This window comes from Bipolaris sorokiniana (genome assembly GCF_000338995.1).
Source record: "Bipolaris sorokiniana ND90Pr unplaced genomic scaffold COCSAscaffold_12, whole genome shotgun sequence".
Lineage (NCBI taxonomy): Eukaryota > Fungi > Ascomycota > Dothideomycetes > Pleosporales > Pleosporaceae > Bipolaris > Bipolaris sorokiniana.
This window is the reverse complement of record NW_006911906.1, coordinates 399,052-418,118: the sequence shown is the minus strand read 5'-3', so window position 1 is coordinate 418,118 and position 19,067 is coordinate 399,052. Positions and strand designations below refer to the sequence as shown.

The 19,067-nt window shown below is 50.5% G+C and overlaps 9 protein-coding genes across 9 annotated transcripts; 4 read left to right on the top strand and 5 right to left on the bottom strand.

Annotated features, from left to right (window-relative positions):
* Positions 1-817: 817 nt before the first annotated feature.
* COCSADRAFT_231374 (uncharacterized protein) lies at positions 818-1,278 on the bottom strand. Its single transcript, XM_007704590.1, has one exon. It carries the CDS (start codon positions 1,141-1,143, stop codon positions 841-843), a length of 303 nt encoding a protein of 100 aa, XP_007702780.1. The 5' UTR covers positions 1,144-1,278; the 3' UTR covers positions 818-840.
* A 1-nt stretch (position 1,279) lies between these two features.
* On the bottom strand, positions 1,280-3,190 carry COCSADRAFT_231373 (uncharacterized protein). The gene is made up of 3 exons (XM_007704589.1): positions 3,133-3,190; positions 1,811-3,076; positions 1,280-1,755 (listed from the first exon to the last, which is right to left on the bottom strand). Exons 2-3 carry the CDS (start codon positions 3,062-3,064, stop codon positions 1,501-1,503), a joined length of 1,509 nt encoding a protein of 502 aa, XP_007702779.1. The 5' UTR covers positions 3,065-3,076; positions 3,133-3,190; the 3' UTR covers positions 1,280-1,500.
* A 433-nt stretch (positions 3,191-3,623) lies between these two features.
* Positions 3,624-5,189, bottom strand: COCSADRAFT_183465 (uncharacterized protein). The gene is made up of 3 exons (XM_007704588.1): positions 4,516-5,189; positions 4,223-4,454; positions 3,624-4,169 (listed from the first exon to the last, which is right to left on the bottom strand). The coding sequence occupies exons 1-3, from the start codon at positions 5,080-5,082 to the stop codon at positions 3,874-3,876; spliced, it is 1,095 nt and encodes a 364-aa protein (XP_007702778.1). The 5' UTR covers positions 5,083-5,189; the 3' UTR covers positions 3,624-3,873.
* Positions 5,190-5,344: 155 nt separating this feature from the next.
* Positions 5,345-7,943, top strand: COCSADRAFT_123063 (uncharacterized protein). Its single transcript, XM_007704587.1, has 5 exons — positions 5,345-5,508; positions 5,562-5,732; positions 5,791-6,027; positions 6,085-6,733; positions 6,782-7,943. Exons 1-5 carry the CDS (start codon positions 5,446-5,448, stop codon positions 7,540-7,542), a joined length of 1,881 nt encoding a protein of 626 aa, XP_007702777.1. The 5' UTR covers positions 5,345-5,445; the 3' UTR covers positions 7,543-7,943.
* A 102-nt stretch (positions 7,944-8,045) lies between these two features.
* COCSADRAFT_96699 (uncharacterized protein) lies at positions 8,046-8,922 on the bottom strand (the record flags this gene model as incomplete). The annotated part of the gene is made up of 2 exons (XM_007704586.1): positions 8,046-8,194; positions 8,265-8,922. The coding sequence occupies 2 exons, from the start codon at positions 8,920-8,922 to the stop codon at positions 8,046-8,048; spliced, it is 807 nt and encodes a 268-aa protein (XP_007702776.1).
* A 301-nt stretch (positions 8,923-9,223) lies between these two features.
* COCSADRAFT_60020 (uncharacterized protein) lies at positions 9,224-9,694 on the top strand (the record flags this gene model as incomplete). Its single annotated transcript, XM_007704473.1, has 3 exons — positions 9,224-9,344; positions 9,409-9,457; positions 9,562-9,694. Coding segments are annotated over 3 exons (303 nt in total), but the record flags the coding sequence as incomplete, so codon positions are not given.
* A 24-nt stretch (positions 9,695-9,718) lies between these two features.
* Positions 9,719-12,159, bottom strand: COCSADRAFT_344239 (uncharacterized protein; the record flags this gene model as incomplete). Its single annotated transcript, XM_007704585.1, has 3 exons — positions 9,719-10,526; positions 10,618-11,825; positions 11,951-12,159. 3 exons carry the CDS (start codon positions 12,157-12,159, stop codon positions 10,066-10,068), a joined length of 1,878 nt encoding a protein of 625 aa, XP_007702775.1. The 3' UTR covers positions 9,719-10,065.
* Positions 12,160-12,899: 740 nt separating this feature from the next.
* On the top strand, positions 12,900-14,137 carry COCSADRAFT_173760 (uncharacterized protein; the record flags this gene model as incomplete). The annotated part of the gene is made up of 3 exons (XM_007704584.1): positions 12,900-12,945; positions 12,996-13,892; positions 13,947-14,137. 3 exons carry the CDS (start codon positions 12,900-12,902, stop codon positions 14,135-14,137), a joined length of 1,134 nt encoding a protein of 377 aa, XP_007702774.1.
* A 2,380-nt stretch (positions 14,138-16,517) lies between these two features.
* On the top strand, positions 16,518-19,014 carry COCSADRAFT_231232 (uncharacterized protein). Its single transcript, XM_007704583.1, has 6 exons — positions 16,518-16,902; positions 17,046-17,110; positions 17,224-17,478; positions 17,544-18,218; positions 18,280-18,523; positions 18,591-19,014. Exons 1-6 carry the CDS (start codon positions 16,789-16,791, stop codon positions 18,798-18,800), a joined length of 1,563 nt encoding a protein of 520 aa, XP_007702773.1. The 5' UTR covers positions 16,518-16,788; the 3' UTR covers positions 18,801-19,014.
* The last annotated feature ends 53 nt before the right edge of the window (positions 19,015-19,067 follow it).

Below are 19,067 nucleotides of genomic sequence, written 5' to 3'. Positions count from 1 at the left end.
GCGAACTCAGAAATTGCAAGACTCTAGATCGTTTCCTTTCCAATGCTGATATCCAGAATGCGGTTGGCTTGGTTAGTATTGTTAAATTCATGCCTCAAGTCCTTGTACGGTACGGACAGCCACCAGTGGCCACCTATCCCAGGGACTTCACTGATGTCTCAACCAATAAGGTAATTCTAATATGTGCCCTCGTCGATAGAAAGAAAGTACGACAAGCTAGGGATCTCTGGATTTTTGACGTCGCTATGGAGAGTGCTTGCGAAAAACCAACATCAATGAAACCTGCATACGCCGAATCTCATCCCTTTTGCGTATTACGTACACATTGCAACTTAGTACATTCATGATTTCTCGCGAATTTTCTCATCGTTAGAGCAGTGTGATCTATGGCATGACACAAATATGAACTCTCTGTTCTGTCTCTTCCAGCAACCATTACTCTCATCCGTCATGTTACCCAGATTTACGTTGCCTTGTGTAGAAAGGAGGGTATTTTGATGCTATAGCATCGACATGCGGTCTCTCACAAGCATTTCAAGTATCCATAATACGCGAGACAAGATACCTCCCCCACCAAGCTCAAAACTCGACTGATCGTCTTGCAAGAATGCCCAACCGTCATGCCCCGAACAATGCCAAATAGACGCCAATACCCGTGTAACATGCTGTTTCCTCGCCAAGCACCATCATCACACAATAACGCAACCGTACAAAATACCCTACTTCCAAAAATAGAACAAACCCTGCACCTTTATCCGCTGCGTACCATTGCCGACACCCCCATCTCAAAGTAGTAATTCACCCTAAGCAAACGTATCCTCTAGCCCCCCACCATTCCCTTCAACAACACGCAAAACAACACGATGGACAACAATCCACACATATCGTCCTGCAATCAAACCAGGTCCAGAAGCAGCCTCGACGTGCACAGCAGCACGGTTCATCTTGTTTTTCTGCTTCTCTGATGGGCATTTGCGCGTCTTGAATGGAGATTGGTTGGGCGGCGTAATTCATTTGGGGGTGTTGCTGCCACTGGGGATCTGGACTTGGGTAGGGGTTTGATTGATACGGTTGTTGAGGGTATATTTGAGGAGTGGGCGGGTATGGTGGTTGGTAGATGTTGGGTGGGTATGGTGAAGTCATTGTGAAGAAGGTTCAGGTAGACACGAAGCAGAGAAAAGAGAGAACGCTACCGAGCGAGTGATGAAGGGGTTGATTTTGGGGTTATGGATGATTTTCCATAGCATGATGCGTTTTTATGCCCAGCGGTTATTTTCAGCTCGTGGCTTCAGCTGAAGAGCAGCCTGTTGTCGCCAAGGAGACAAGAGGTACTACGTATATATTGTACGACGTTGGCCTTGCATGTATTGGGTATGGTTTTCTTGGAGAAATGAATTCATGTGTGAGTCATTAGAAATATACGTATAGAAGAATAACATCGCGATCCTAGCTTATAAATCCCAGTTTCCTGCCAAGCCCTCAGGTTTCCATCCGAGAAATTCATACAATCGCCCTCTGCTTGACTGATTTGGCCGCTGGCAGAATACTCTGCGGATTCCTAAAGACGTTGCGTGGGTCCACTAAAGCCTTGATGTGTTGCAGCCTGCTCACATTGTCGTCCCAGTAATAGGTTGCACTGTTCGCACCCAGTGCGGGATCGACATAGCCTGGGTATACGCCTTGATCGCGGTCTGCTCGCGAGTTGATGACAACGTCGTTGATACCGTTGAGATAGGCGCGACTCGTGTCGTTGAGCTGCATGCTATTAGAAAAGCTGTCTATAGTGTGAAACAATGAGGGATGAACTTACCCTGCCCAGTAGGTTGACGGCATATGCTTGGTGGAAGAACAGCGCATCGCGGTGTCCATACGCAGTTGCATCTTTCGCAATGTCGTTGACGGCGCCACCCTCAAGATCCCAGATCATAAAGAAAAGCGCACCGCCCTTGTCTGCCGTGTCAATGTATTTGAAGACCTTGTCAACCGTATCATCTGACATGAGATCTTTCTTTGTATAGGCAAGGGTTTTGGCATAGAAGTGAGCCGGGACGTTGCCGACAAGTTGCATTGCGACCTGCTCTGACCAGTGACCGACAACACCGAGCCAATCCTTCATCTCAATGGAGCTATTGCTTTGGCTTGTTTGAAGACGGGAAGTGAGATTCAGACTGTCGTACTCTGCCTGGCTACCGAAATAGGTACCAGTGATGATGGCGCCAATAGGTCCAGCAACGATGTACTGGCTGGCAAACTTTCTCGAGAGCTGAGGATCGGAGACCAACTTCTGCCACCTCTTGAAAAGATCTGCCTTTGATTGTGTCGAGCCACCTTGGAAAGTGTAAGTGTAAATTACAGCGTTGCCGGGTGCTGCTTGGGTGCGAAGCTTGAATTCAGTGACGATACCAAAGCTGGCGCCAGCTCCCTTCATGGCGAAGAAGAGATCCGGGTGTTGCTTATCCGAGGCACGCACGACAGTTGAGTTGGCTAGAACGACCTCGACTTCCTCAACATGGTCGAGAAGGGCACCCCACATGCGAGAAGCTGGTCCAAGTCCGCCGATAAGTGCGTGTCCTCCGACACCGACTTGTGGGCATGTTCCATAAGCCATGGCACGGCCACCATTCTCGCCGAGTCGCTTGGTGAGGTCACCAAGGCGAGTTCCGCTACCAACAGAAGCTTGCCAGGTAGAATTGTCGATAGAGAACTTCTGAAAGTGCTTCAAGTCGACGACAACAGCACCGTCCGTTCCTCCAATGCCGTAGTTCGCAAATGAATGTCCGCCGCTGCGCGATTGTACAGGCAGATTGTACTCGGCAGCGCATTTGACAATTGCAGCAACTTGATCAGCAGTGCCGGGGTAGGTGACTGCGGTGGGAGTGATCATGATATCGAGGTTGTATGGCTTGACATCATTAACTTGGTAGAGGGGGTCGCCTTTGAAGGCGGCATTGTCGTCGCCTACGGCCTTGATGAGACATTGGTGGATCGCGGAACCTGCAATACCTGCAGAGCCCCCAGTAAATGTGGAGACTCCCGACTGGGCAGCACTCACGGCGTTGCCCATGGTTTATAATATCTTAATGTATGGTGAGTTGTTCGTTCCCTCTGAGTGATATCAAGTGGAGTACGTACTTGAAAGTCTGCAGACAATCTTTGAAATGAACAGCAACTAGAACTCTAGAAAGAGCAGCTGAAGAACGAGTGATAAAAAGAGCGACAAGAATGAGGGTAATGAATAACTGTGAAATCACACGTATTACCACCGCGTCTGGTCCAAAGGACGGATGTAGGCGGCAAACATGAGGCCAAAATTGACAACAAGGGTATAAACGCGTGCACTTTCGCGCACAGCCTTCATACTGCAAGTAAGACTTGTGGCAGACGATCAAATCATACCGAAAGTTTGCGTTCATTTCGTTGTCTTGGCTTCCGTTTCCCATGCTTATGTCCCAACAAGGAACGTTCATAAGTGCACGCCAGTCTTACTACAACTATGTTTTCATAACAAGGATGACCTCCAGATGGTCAGCACTAATATCGGCAGATAACGATTGACCGCAATACGGAACGGCCGCCAAGGCCAGACGGCATTCCCTGGGCCTAATTTGGTGCGCAAAGGCAGTCCGTGAAAGCCAGTTTAAAGGTACGGTAATTTGCGGCTTGATGGTGACTTTGCATGCCGTACGTGCGAGCTCACTTATAAAGTTTAAGTGGTGGGGCCTTGAGGAGGCAGTGCATATATCACGAGGCAGGGCCTCGCTCATGATGTGATGAGAAACGTGCGACCAATCACTCTTTTGCAAGAGTGAAAGTCAGCGGGGGACTACTCTAGGCATTGTTTCATCGGCAACTACTACTAGACTCAATCGCTTCTTAATACCATATACTTCTTGTCCGGTGATGCGGGATTACGTCTACTCCTTCCTTCTCTTTTTCCTTGGCCAAATCGTATAGGAAGAAGTCAATGAGAATCGCATTAACTTCCGTATCTGGTTTGAGTTTCCTGATCTCACGGCGGAGAAGCTCCACGGCCCAGATGCTGCACCCGCGTATTTGCATTTCCCAAGTATGCCCTGATTCGATAATTTCAAGACGGCGAATTTTGTTCTCGAGAGGCGGGCAGTACCATATGATGCCTAATGAATGTAGCATTTGCGGTATCCGGTAGTCTAGAAAAGTGTGAATTTTGTGCATCGATGTTGTGGATGAAATGCATACGTACCTGCGAACATGGTGATCTTGTCGATATCGTTAAATTCACCATAGCCCTCGCCTTCAAAAGCCGCCCATAAGTCTGCCACGAAGATCTGGGCCCGCTTCAAGAAGCGCACCTTTTTATTTTCAAAAGTGCCCTCATCTCGGAAACAGTTGAACTTTTCGGTGAGTAAGTTCACTAGGCCGGCTGCTGAATTATTTGCATCCTCAATGAGGGTGACCACGCTACTGTCGAACTCCTGTTCCATTAGTCAAAAACTAACTTCACAGTTTGATTTCTTTTTTTGCAAACGAACCCACCTCCTCTAAAATTCGTCCAGCCTCTCGCAGACACCGTACCCTTTGCTCAAACATGGGGATCTCCTCATCCGTGCCAGAACTAAAGACTGTGCGCAGCACTTCTTCTGAACACACCTCCTCGTCTACCCAGAAATCCGGGCTAGTGATGGGGATTTCTTGCTCTAGGGCTCTCTGAAGTATTGCTACTAGGCTCCAATAGCCAGTCCACCTCTTTCCCTTGTAGACTACAGCAAACCGATCTTCATCGTTCTTTTCGCTCCAGAAACTGAAGTTCAGTAGGTCCATTGTGAAGATAAAGTTGACAGTGTTCTCATCCTTGGTTTTCGGATGCAGTTCGTGTTCGGACCATGATTTTGTTGAATACTCGCGCTTTTCCATTTCATCGAGCACCAGCTGAGCCGCGACTTTCGTTGACCGCATGTCCAGCGCAACATCAAGGCTATTGTCGTAGATGAATTGAGCATTTTCGAGCACTCTTGTTTCCGGGGGACCGTCTTGTTTGACACCGCCACCCCAATGCTTCCGCATAAGGTCTAGCAGCTCCAGGTCGACCTCATCGTCGGACATGATGGGGACAGAGAGAAGCCACTAGCTCCAGTATCGGAAAAGGCAGTGAAGAGAGAGGCCAAGACAAGAGGCAAGTCCACAATTCAGGTGAGTAGCGATGAAAGTGCGTCCCTGCATCTCGAGTGGTATGCTCCACTCATAGGGCGTTCGTTTAGGTGCCAAGATTCGGAGGCTGAGAAGCTGGCAGCGCGAACCCGGTGGAGCGGCGCTATGGGGCAGCACTGACGTCTCTCGTCTGTCGTCTCTAGTGCCTCTGGCCTTCACCTTCACCTGGGAATCGGCGTCGCAGCCCTGTGCTTCGCATGTTGCAACCTCGCCCGTAACATAACTCAACCTCTACTCTTGTACAAGACCGAACCCGCAATGGCTCGCGACAAGTTTGCTCGCCAGAGCCTGGGCGGCGCGCTCCACCAGCGCATTAAAGAGGTAGCTATCCGCCTGCGCAACAGAATCCCCAGTCGTGGCTGACCAAGTCCAAGTCGCGCGTCCTGATGGTCGGAGCTGGGGGCATCGGCTGCGAGCTCCTCAAGAACTTGGTCCTCACCGGCTTTGGCGAGATCCACATCGTCGACCTTGACACCATCGACCTCAGCAACCTCAACCGCCAATTCCTGTTCCGCACTGAGCACATCAAGAAGTCAAAGGCATTGGTAGGGCAACGACTGCATCCACCCACATGTGGTTGGGCATGCGCTGACCCCTCGACAGGTTGCGAAAGAGTCGGCTTCCAAGTTCAACCCCAACATTGACATCATCGCATACCACGACAACATCAAGGACACTCAATTCAATGTCGCGTGGTTTAAGACCTTCCGTCTCGTCTTCAACGCGCTCGACAATGTGGATGCGCGCCGCCATGTCAACAAAATGTGTCTGGCAGCCGGCGTGCCATTGATCGAGAGTGGCACCACAGGCTTCAACGGCCAGGTCCAGGTCATCAAGCGGGTGCGCAGCCAGAAACTCAAGCTTCTTGAGACTACACATGCTGACTGTTACCAATAGGGCGAAACTGAATGCTACGACTGCACGCCTAAAGATGCACCCAAGTCCTTCCCCGTCTGTACCATCCGAAGCACCCCGTCACAACCTATCCACTGCATCGTCTGGGCAAAGTCGTACTTGTTCGCTGAGATTTTTGGCACGTCCGAAGACGAAGCCCCCGAGCTGGATCACAGCGAAGATGCCGATAACGCGGATGAGGTCGCAAACCTGCACAAGGAGGCACAAGCGTTGAAGCGTATACGCGACTCCATGGGCTCCCAAGATTTTCCACGGCTGATCTTTGATAAAGTTTTCAAGGAGGATATTGAGCGATTGCGGAGCATGGAAGACATGTGGAAGACTAGGAAAGCACCCGAGGTTCTAGATTACGAAACGCTCATACAAGAGTCGGCGGAGGTGGGTGAATTCGCCGTGCAACAAGATCAAATTGTTTGGACTGTTGCCGAGAATTTTGCTGTCTTCATTGATAGTATAAAGCGACTGAGCAACCGGCTGGATGAGATGCGCGCAAATAATGAGATTGGAAACTCGACGCCCGTTCTCAGCTTCGACAAGGACGACGTAGACACGCTCGACTTTGTTGTCGCAAGTGCCAACCTCCGGTCACACATCTTTGGCATCGAGATGCGGTCCAAGTTTGATATCAAACGTAGGGACTTTGACACGGATTTTGAGAAGTTTTGCTAACAGACTGTAGAAATGGCCGGTAACATCATCCCCGCAATCGCAACCACCAACGCCATGACCGCCAGTCTCTGCGTTCTCCAAGCCTGCAAGGTCTTCCGCGAGCAGCTTGACAAGGCAAAAATGGTATTTCTAACCCGCGGCACAGAGCGTGTCATTTCCAGCGAGCCACTCCGACCACCTAACCCCCACTGCGCGACATGCAGCGTATGCTATGCTACGCTCGCTGTTGACACAAAGCGTGCGAAGTTGAGCGACTTGGTCGACTACATTCTGAAGGAGAATCTTGGATATGCTGAAGATTTTAGCGTCAAGCGCGATGCCGATATACTTTATGACGTGGATGAGGACATTCATCTTGATAAGACATTTGAGGAGCTGGGGCTCAAAAATGACACTTTCATCACCGTCTCCGACGATGCAGAAGAAAACACCAAGGTTGACGTGGTCTTTTCCATTACTCATCAAGAGTTCACTGAGAACGCAAAGCCTCTGAGGCTACCCGATGAACTCAAGATTGCGACAAAGCCCAAGGCACCCGCTCTAGAGACGAATGGGCATGCTACTATCAACGGCACCGTTCCAGCCAGCAATGACGCTACAGATGAAGGCGCGAATGGTGCTACGAAGCGAACAGCCACCGAGGCCGGTCTGAATGATGAGCTCATACGCAAGAAGGGCAAAGTCATGGAAGAGCCTCTGAAGCAGGATGGTGATCATATCGTCATTCAAGAAGATCACATCAACGGTGCTATTGTCATTGAAGATGACTGAATAAGCTACTCGCTAAAACGCCTGGTCAACTCTTGCAAGTTGGCACGTCATCTTCTAGGATTGCCCCAGGACCCTTATCCCCTTCACCCTTGCCGGAACCTTGGCCTTGTCTAATCTTTTCCGGTTTCCACATTGTATCACATGCATTACCAGCATGTTTTGCTTGCTGGTCAAGGGCAGCACCGCCCTTAAATCTCCAATAGATTTGCATGGCAGTCGCAACACCTGCGAGGCACACATAGATTTCCTACTCTGTACTATAGCAAGTCTACCATCTAGTCAGTCTTTGAGCAAAAGGCGTTTTCAAAGGCAGCATGGACACGAACATACCTTTTTGCTTTCTGCTTCTTTTCAGGCCCTGTTCGGTGGCGAGCGAGTAGGTCAACCTTATAAGTGGGGGAAGTAAAAAACAACGACCGCACCTATGCGGTCACACTAGCAAACATTATCATACAATAATGCAAGATACTAGACATCCTATTTTGATCCCAGATGACCTAGAATCAGACAGCAGACAGCCCTCCATCCAGATTAATCACACAATTATGCGCATACTGATTCTCCGCAAGGAACAACGCCGCATGCGCAATTTCCTCCGGCGCCCCAAAACGACCCAGCGGAATCCTCTGTTGGATTTCCGCAGAGTTGAGATCTACACATCGCCACTTATCAGTTTCCGACTCACTCACCAACCAGCCCTGGGACGCAAAAATATCACATACCTTTCGTCATATCCGTGTCCACGTACCCGGGCACAATAGCATTAACGCGCACCTTGTGACTTGCATACTCAGTCGCCAGCGCGCGCGTAAAACCCAGTACACCCGCTTTTGACGCCGCATACGCGACTGCACCATATCCGCCTTGCAAACCCAGCAGCGAGGCCACGTTGATAATGGTTGGGCTGGGGCCCTGAGTTTCGGCCTTGGGGCTGCGTAGATAGCCATTGCGGAGTAAGAACTTTGTGCCGTGCATTATGGCGGTTAGATTGGTGGTGATGAGCTGGTCGATGGTAGACTCGTCGAGCATGCTGAAGAGCTTGGCTTGGGTTATGCCAGCGCAGTTTACGACTACGTCGATGTGCGAGGGATGTGTGGAGGCTGCGTCCCGGGATGGTTTGGGGAGGTGGGTGCCGAAGGTCTGGGCGGACCAGAAGGCTGGGCCGTGCGATATATTGGCTGCTATGTAGTTGTGCTGGTATTGGGTGGAGGTGGATGTGGAAGGTAGGGGGTGTAATGATGAGACGGCGGCTTTGAGATTTTGCTCTGAGCGCGATATGAGGGTGCATCTGTATGAGTTTTTTGCGAATAGTTGGGCTATGGATAGGCCGATGCCGCGACTCCCGCCTGTGACGAGTATGTGTCGCGGTCTCGTTGCCATAGTGGAGTTTTTCTTCTTCTTAAAGTTGATTGTGAGACTGTGGAAAATGGCAATTGATTGTTTTCTCAGCCTCTATTGTTCTGCCATTTGCTCTTTTGTTGCACTACAGAGATGAGACCAATTGCCAAGACACAGCCAATGTGAGGTAGATGGATGGGCTTTGATGAATTGAAAGAGATGGGATGATGTCAGTGTACTACGCGAGAAAACGTGACTGCGCGACTCGCCAGCTTTCCCCGCGATCCCTACCCTTGCCTCTCACCCCCACGACGAACACCTTTTCCGCCTATTGCTTGCGACGATGGCAGACGACAAGCCCACCGAGTACGTCACGTTGGTCTCCAACGACGGCTACGAATTCAAGCTGTTGCGTTCTGCAGCATGCATAGCAGGAACAATCAAGAAGGCGCTGGATCCGATGTGTACGCCTCGCAACCTTGGATATGTACCACAGTGGACCCTGCAGCGGCTAATGATACCCTCCAGCTGGCTTCCGAGAAAATGCACAGAATCGCGTCGATTTACCGACCATCAAGTACGTCTAGATGTTCGTCTCTGCGCCCCGCCAGTGCTGCCTTAATGGGCTCACGCCACTGAGGGTGAAAGGTACATGATGAGCCTGAACTAACTGTCAGTCAGTGGTGTTGTACTCGAGAAGGTCTGTGAGTACTTGTACTACAACCAGAAGCATGCGGAGAGCAAAGACGTCTCGGATATGGACATACCGCCTGAGCTGTGCTTGGAGCTGCTGATCGCTGCTGATTACCTCGATGGTACGATCATGTACATGAGAATGGGGACTTGTACTAACGATTCTAGTATGAAATATTGGACCATCGTATGCTGTCACTACAACCATTCCACAAGCACCGTGCTGTAAGAATATATGCGCTTGAGCATACGACTACCACATTCGAAGACTACGTCAGTCAGGTAGTATGATGAGGGATGCCTAACGGGCGGTCAAAGTCTCGTAAGGCATAGCGGCTCGCCAACAGAAGACTTCAGTGCCAACTCTGACCAACGCCGATTGATTAATCAAACTAGACTACTCTGTGTTTCCACATTCTCTACGCCTCATTCCTGAATCTTACTGTTGAAGTGTTACCTAGTGAAGTACACAGCCACGACTACCTATGTATTTCACTGCCAGATCAAACTCCTTAGCCTATCCCCAATTTGCATAGCACTCTGCATGGAAACCTGCGCCACAATTCGGCCAAGATACGTCCATTCCCTCAACCCCAACTCGTACAGCCTCAGTTTCCAAATTCCACATCCCACAAGCAGCAGCACCAACATCCTTAGCATCATCCTCATCCTCACTCTAACAAGACCCTCTCTTGTATACTCAATATTCCAATCACTCCACTTGACAAACAGGCAACGATACCAAAAGACGACTTGCGAGTAAGGATATACAGTCGAATTCCAACCATTGTCGGTAGAATACCAGCTCGAGCACCCGCTTTTCCAGACGGTATTGTCGATCGCACGCTGCATCTCGGCTGTGTACGCCTTTTCGGCCTCGGGCTTGACGTCGAAGGTGCGGACGTCGTGGGTAAGGATTAGTCTGATGAAGTTGATGGAGTAGTTGACCATGTCTAGAAACGTCAGCAAGTAGAAACTGTAGTTGGACTTAATGGTTTGCAGAGAAGAGGGGTTTTTTTTAGAATAATGAGAAACAATACTTACTTTCACTCGCCATGAGTACACTGGAATGCCCAGTCACAGTATTGGGCCCGAATATCATCATGAAATTCGGGAACCCGTCCATAGCAGTGCCTTGGTAGGCTTGCGCGCCTCCCCTCTCTTCCATGACCTGGACGATATCTTTTCCCTCTTTACCAATGACTTTGAGCGGATGCAACCATCGCGCCGTGTCGAAACCGTTGGCATGAACGATGATGTCGGCGGGGATCTCGCGCTCGGGATATTCTTCTTTCTTCGCGTTCGCCGGGTACGATGCACCTGGTCCGACAATGACGCCTGTTTCAGTGATTCTATTTAGAGGCTGTGTCGTAAGCTCTATCTTGGGATCATTCAGGCTGTTCAGCCAGTACTGATCATAGATGCGGCGTTTACATCCCACACTGTAGTCTGGCGTCAGTATCTCCCAGTACTTCTTAGGTGCGGTTTTGCGCATGTGGTCAAGGAGCCAATCCTGGTATTTCACACGCATGGCCAACGAGAAGAGATTGTTGGGGAAGATTTGGAAAAAAACCTTTTCGGTGTTGAAAAAGACGATGAAGCGGACGACTTGTTTTAGGCCGGGTATGTTGCGCATTAGCCAGGGCGCGTTTGCGCTCCACCATTCGTCGCCGCCGGGAGGTGGGAGGGCGGCGACGACCCATGGGGGTGATCGCATAATTTGGGCTACTGATTTGGCATTGTAAGGAGGGTGAGGCAGTGGAGGCACGACTTGTGCGCTGCTGCATCCTGATCCTACCACCACCACGTTTTTATCTGTAAGATCGGCTGTGTCGTCCCATCGTGCAGAGTGAAATACTTTGCCTTTGAATTTTTCGATACCCTTGATGCTCTCGGGAAAACCTTTAGGTTCGACTAGGCCGCCAACACAGCTCAGCACCACTTTGGCTTTTACGACTTGCGTCTCAAAATATACTGCCTGTTCGCCCTTTTCTTGCACAATCTTCATGCGGTCTTTGAATGAGAGGTCGCCCATGCCTGCGACAAGACGGCGTAAGGTGACTTCCCATAAGGCTTCGTTGTCTAGCCATTTGCAACTCTGGATGTCGGTGTTGAGCTCGAATTTGTCGATGACTTGGTATTTCTCGCACACATCGTGGTAGTACTGGACGATTTCCTTGCCAGGCGGGCGGAAGGAACTCCAGTTGGAGTTTTGAGCAAAGGAGAAGGAGTAGAAGACTGCGGGTATGTCACTGTGTAATGCTAGCGTTAGGGCTCGTTTTCTTATGTAACGTCCTATTCAATATAGATGATGACTAGAAAAGGCAGAAATTCGTCGCGTTTCCTGACCAGTGCAAATACATTTATGTAGACGTACCAAGCAACACCAGGATATCGATTGATCCACCAAGTTCCTCCAACTCCAGTCTGCCGGTCAAAGACGCGGAACTGATCGAATCCGAGTTGGGTTTTCAACTGACATGCCGCCGCAATGCCGGACGCTCCAGCGCCGATAATGATGACGGGATAGTATGTATAGGCATCTTTGCCATACCCGTTTACCCTTTTTATTGACTCGGTGATCATATTGATGTCTTCACAGAGAGAAGATCAAAATGCAGCGTGGAGGGTGGAGAAGAAGCGAAGTAGTGTACACGAGCAAAAGATGGATGAAGTGATAACAAAATTGTTCAGATCCGACTCTTAGAGCACCCTCTAAGAGCAAAAGGTATGATTCATGTTTACGTATTCAGCCCTGATGGTCGAATAGTAGCTGGTTATTAGATGTTTATTTCCAGCGATGAGCCTTCTAATGGTGGTGGTTCTTCAGCGCAGTGCTCCCCGTGTACCATGGTCCATCATGGATATGAACAGCAAATAGGTAATTCAGTGTCCAATAACGGCATCAATCACCAGGGGCAAGGCTGTTGGTCGAGGGTACTGCCACCCTGACCCAGTGATGCCAGGGTAATGATGCCAACTCTATCCACATCATAAGATAATCTTGTGTAAAGCGAAGGTCAATAACGGATCTCAGATATCCCTTTGCGCGCAAGGGTGCTGCGTATTCACAATGTGTACCATTCAGCACTAGGCCTCTAGACAATGGCGGTGCAAGAATGTCACGTGGCTACGCGGATGTGGCACGGGCTGCGCGAGCCTTGGCCGCTCGCGAACCTGACCTCATAGTTTGGTTGGAGCCTCAACCTACACGCTCACCACAAAGCTCGAGTGGAACGAGCTCGACGCTACCGAGATTATCATGAGCAGGCCTTGAATAGAAAATCTGGTCCTTTGAGCCTCTGGTCAGGACCCACATCAACGCCATGAACACCATCGATGGTTCAGACCGTCATATTAAGACGGAAGAAGGCAAGGCGATTTAAACAAGGACCAGCGAATTCACCACTAACACCACTCAGCTCCTCCACCCTCGCTACTAGCCATTGTACTAGACACCAATCCACATGCTTGGGCACACTTGTCCTCGACACTCTCACTTTCGACTGCTCTGGCCAACATTCTCGTCTTCATCAACGCGCACTTGGCATCTGGAAATACGAACGAGGTAGCCGTCATAGCATCGCACTCGCACAAGACCACGTTTCTCTATCCGTCGCCTGTAGCCCCGCAAGCCCAGTCACGCAACGGCATTGCAAATGGCGACGTAGAAATGAATGGGATTGGGGATGACAAAGGCCAACATACGGCGGAGAGTGCAAACAAGTACCGGCCTTTCGCTGTAGTGGAGAGCACCATACTGCAGAACTTTGTCAAGCTGCTGAACGAGACCAAAGAAAGTCATTTGGAAGCAACGCCCACGACACTCATTGGCGGTGCCCTCTCCCTGGCGCTTACGCACATCAACAAGCAGACTATTTTACATGCTCCCACCGCTGCCTCTGCTGAGAGCGCCTCTCTCGCAGCGCTGGCCGACTCGGAGAACACCCATGTTGACCGCGTGTCCCTCACGTCTCGCATCCTCATCGTATCCGTGTCTGGCGATCTGGCCAACCAATACATACCCGTCATGAACTCCATCTTTGCTGCACAGAGGAAGCGAATACCCATAGACATTCTGAAGCTAGCTGGCGATACGGTTTTGCTGCAGCAGGCCAGTGATGCGACTGGCGGAGTGTACATGAAGCCAGAGCGTCCAGAGGGCTTGCTCCAGTATCTGATGATGGCTTTCTTACCTGATGTAACGGCAAGAGCCAGCTTAGTAGTCCCCAGCGCAGGTGGTGTTGATTTCCGTGCTGCATGCTTCTGTCATCGCAAAGTTGTTGATATTGGCTTTGTCTGCAGTGTGTGCTTAAGCAGTAAGATGAACTTTCCTTGTCTACCCCGCCCACAGATGCCCTAACATCGCATAGTTTTCTGCAGTCCGGATCTCCCGGATAATCTCTGTCTGACGTGTGGCTCTTATCTGTCGCTACGAAGCGCGATGACCAACCCGCCAGCCCTGATCCCACGGAAGAAGAAAAAGAAGAAGAAGGCTGGGATGGACTCTGCAACGCCAGGGGCGAACACTCCGGTAGGATCAGGGACGCCTGCACATCCCTGAAGTACGAACCTTGTTGTTGGAATGTGTACTGCTATCACATGTCGTGATCTGGTTCGACATTTCCTCGCTGGGCCTGTGCGTGCAGCTACGTCAATTTCCGGGCTGTGGGGCGGGCCAGTTCCGCTGAGATATCCGAATTCGCCCGTTCATAGGGAAAGTGGGATGCTTGGCTGGCGGGCAGATCGGGCCACCAGGTAGGCTTTGGTAAAAGGATCAGAAAACAGACCTATGGATAAGGCGGAGAGGGTATACGCTGGACTTGATTTGACGCATAAGAACAGATGGTCTTGGTTGAGATGCTCATTCGAAGCTAGGGGCTGCATGCTCGGCAAACATGCACGTAACATGAGTAAGGCGTTGTGTGCGGGTCCAGCAACCTCTTTGGTTGTTTTGATTTGTGGTTGGTTGTCAAAGACATGGCCATTGATTGCTCTGTTTGCAGCTAGACGAGCGGACACGACTGGCTAGCCTGTGTACATTAAGGAGCAGCTCGCGAAGGAATGTTGAGACAGTGCTCATCAAGGCTCATGATACGAGGGGCCGCGTAGGTTGCTCGAAGTGTCTATCAGTAACGGCCTCGTTTCGACAAGTCAACAGCCTCAGCTTCTGGCCAAGATAGCCTATCTAACAATAGCCACCTACGTACGCCGGTTAGGTATGTAAATATACAACATGATAGTTGAAGATGTCGAGTAGCCAGTGACAGGCGGATGCCAGGGATAGGCGAGCGGTAGGCGCAGAAAAAAGGAAAAGAGGGCTTATGCAGAGCGGGATGATTGGGGAAGATGAGGCGAGCAGAGCACCCAGCAGCATGGTATGATTCGCAAGCCGGCAGCGCTACCGATGGATGCAGACAGCAGAAACATGTGTTAGATGACCCCAAGGGGCTGCTGCATGATGCTCGAGTGAACCTGCATGGTGCGTCGCGCAGTGGTTGTGCCGATGCGAGATGTTGGAGATAAGGACGTGGGCGGTCGCGTAACTACCTGGACACACTCTCCAGAGCCTATCATGTCCGGAAATTGGGACTTTCATGGACAAGCAAAGACGGTGGGAAGCGGAGGATGCGCAGCCATGAAAAGTGCAGTCTCCTTTTATGCAACATGCAACACGAACAAACGAGGATGGGTGTCGCGTGGAGTAGTTGCGCAAGGAACGATGTGCTGCATGGTGGGTATCTCTGATCGCCGCCGTATCTAGGCTAAGGCGGGCGTGTGCCCCATCATAGCACGCCTCGCGCCCAGATAGGCAGCGCAGGGGTGGCCTCGACACGCTTAGTAGCCCGCCTGGCCTATCAGCCCTATTCACGTTATCACTACCCTTGCTCCAGCTGCTCTCCCAAGCTCTGAGCAATGGCTTTGCATCATTATGCTGATAGCAGAGAGGCTGGGCTGCTGCATGGCCTGTGTCGACCCGCACACTCGGTCTCATACACTGGACTGGGCAAAGATGAGTGAGACGGAAGGATTTGCGAGTCAAAGTACCTAAGAAGGGAACAAGATGAAGAAGAGCAAGAGATCAAAAGAAAACTCACGTCACTCGAGCCAGTGGTTGCCACCAGGAAGCCGTCGTTTCCAAGGCGTCGACCCAGAAGCTGTCAAAAACCGAATCTGTGACATCCCGCACGTATGGTTCAAGCCAAAAGGGTCCGTGAGATCGGCCGTGTGTGCCAGTATGGGCGGCACCCTGCAGGCTTGGTTTGGCAATCGAGGTGTTTTTGCTTTTGCTTTACGACCCGCCCCCCCCCCGTGGCGGATATTGGCTGACAAGCAATGGGGTACCGCACCAAGTGTCTGTGTGTCCCCCCATCCCATCCCCCCATCCCGCACACTAGCTATCGAGGCCAGATCCCAGGACCACCCGCTAAAGCGTCCCTCTGATTGACCTGCAACTTGCATCCGGAAACGGGCGGTCATGGACGAGAGCTTTGATCTATAATATCATTTCCTTCTACATATACCTACTCCATCCATATAAGCCCACCAAGAAAAAAAACGGCCTTTCACACATAAACCCCTTAGCCTCGCATGCGCGTACATTCTTATTGTAGTATACATTCCAACTAGATAACCTTGGCCGCCAGTTTTACCCATATACCGCCGTTCCATCCTCCGAAACCTTCTCCTTCCTGCCTCCAATCCCAATTACGCCGGCCTCTTCTTTTCTCACCTGCATTTCCTTCGCGCGTTCCAGCGATCGCAGTGGTTTTTTTTTGGCTTTCTCGGGGCTTAAAAAACCTATCGAGGACCGATCGCCAAGGAATACGAGGGCAGAGCAATCCCTGGAGGGTGTAGCGATATCCACCAAACCCAAAGCCCTCTCCACCTCACCTCCATCTTTCTTTTCCCTTTTCGTTCCCACGCCGGGAAGGCAACCTTTTCCACATTCCGAATTCCCTATCTATCTGATCGACCCTTCTTCTTTTTAAACTTCCATCAAAAGAAAAAGGATATATTGAGGATTTTTAAAAATAGCTGCTTTCTACGGAACCGTTTTTGCGAATAAATTCCGGACCCCGTCCCTTTGAACGCGGAAAGGACTTGAAGCTGGAGGGAGAGAAAAGAGTTTTGCAAAGAATAGCGATTAGGAAAAACTAGAGAAGAAAGATCGTGGTTGTGTTGTCTGTGCGTGGTTAACAAAACGACAAAATCATGGATCCGGTCACGTCGGGATTGGACCCCACGGTTCCTATTGAGACGTTCGCCAACGCCAGTATCCCTACCGGCGGCGATTCACGGTTATACAACCTCAATGTCTTCTACAATGTGAGTTTTATTTCCTCCTTGGGAAATCTCCCCGATAAAGAAAAAAAACTATCAGAAATTGGGAGTAGGTTCCCGAAAGTTTGAAGTTTCTGGTTGTGGGGAGCGAGAGACGTGGGGCTAATTCAAAGTGTCAACTATTGTAGCCCGGCGATATCGCATGGATGATTACTTCGACCGCACTCGTGCTGCTTATGATTCCGGGCGTAGGGTTAGTATTTTTCCTGATTTCCTCTTTTTTCCTCCCATCTAATACACCTATCCAATGAATATATATACATATATGTAAAGAGTAACATGAAATTAACAGCTAACGAAAAAAAGCTTCTTCTACTCAGGCCTCGCACGCCGAAAATCCGCCCTATCTCTCCTATGGCTCTCCATCATGGCCACAGCCGTTGTCTCTTTCCAATGGTTCTTCTGGGGCTACTCGCTCGCCTTCTCCCACAAAGCCGGTCGCTACATTGGCGCGCTGGACAACTTTGGTCTCATGAACGTCCTCGGCGCCCCCTCAGTCGGTAGTCCACGTATCCCTGATTTACTATTTGCCGTGTACCAAGGCATGTTTGCTGCCATCACGTACGTTTCCCTTCTAAACATTTCAAGTTACGAGAAAAGAAGAAAAGGCTAAATGAAAGTTCTAGTGTTGCCCTTGCAGTAGGCGCCGTCGCAGAACGCGGCCGCATGCTCCCCTGCATCATCTACATGTTCATCTGGACAACCGTCATCTACGACCCCATCGCCTGCTGGACCTGGAACCCCTCGGGCTGGGTCTATAACATGGGCGGCCTCGACTTCGCCGGCGGAACCCCCGTGCATATCGCATCTGGATGCGCCGCTCTAGGCTACTCGTACATGCTTGGCAAGCGCAGCGGACACGGGACCCAGGAGCTCAACTATCGCCCGCACAATGTCACGCATATTGTTATTGGCACTGTTTTCCTGTGGGTGGGTTGGTTCGGGTTCAATGCGGGTTCCGCGTTGTCTGCTAATCTGCGGGCTATCATGGCGGCTGTGTGCACGAATTTGGCGGCGTGTGTTGGGGGCATCACTTGGTGTCTGGTTGACTACCGTCTCGAGCGCAAGTGGTCCACTGTTGGTTTCTGCTCTGGCGTCATTGCAGGGCTCGTCTGTATTACCCCCGGCTCTGGATACGTGCCTGCCTGGGCGGCCGTCGTGTTTGGTGTCTGCGGCGGAATCGCTTGCAACTACGCCACCAAGCTCAAGTACTTCTTGCGCTGTGACGATGCTCTGGATATCTTCGCCGTACACGGCGTCGGTGGCTTCATTGGGAACATCCTAACTGCCTTTTTCGCTACGTAAGTCCATCATCTTCCCTCCTTCTCGTCTCTCATTTCTTAACGCTAACAATCTTGGCAGCGACTACATCGCCCACCTCGACGGCTACACCGTCATCGAAGGCGGCTGGCTAAATCGGCACTGGATCCAAATCGGCTACCAACTCGCAGACTCCTTTGCCGGCGGCGCCTACTCCTTCATCGGCACCTGCCTCATCCTTGGCATCTTGGATTTCCTCGGTCGCTATATCCCCGCGCTGCGTCTGCGCGCAACTGAAGAAGAAGAAGCTGCCGGTATCGACGATGTTGAAATTGGAGAGTTTGCTGTACGTTTTTTTCATTCCCTTGAGTTCACCCCAAGTTATGTCGAAGTGATTGCTAATGAAGTGCTAGTATGACTACGTCGAGCTCACCCGCGAAATCAAAGTCCCCGATGATGACGACGACCGCGACGACGACGACATCATGGACGAAGGTGTTTCAATGCAAGGCCTTGAGGGCCGTGGCGCTGGAATGCCCATGTCCAGTCATCACCATGAGAAGAATCAGGGATCTGTTGATTCGTCGAATCAGCAGCTTGCAGAGTGGGCGCATGGGCATTGAGTTTCCCTTTCCCCCCCTCCCTACTCTGTCTCGTTTTGATTGGATTTCCGCGTAGAAATTTTATGGCTTGTTATATACCACTTTTCACTTTTTGTTGTTCTTGTTTCTTTTTCTTATATGTATACGTCCCTGTATCTTTGATATGAATATATGTAGTAGCAACATGAATAAGCATGTAATGTCTTTTTGCTTTCTGCTTCTTATGGGATTGCGTGATAAGATTGGAATAGTAGGTGTTTAGCTCAGGAACTTGGTAAGTAAGAAATA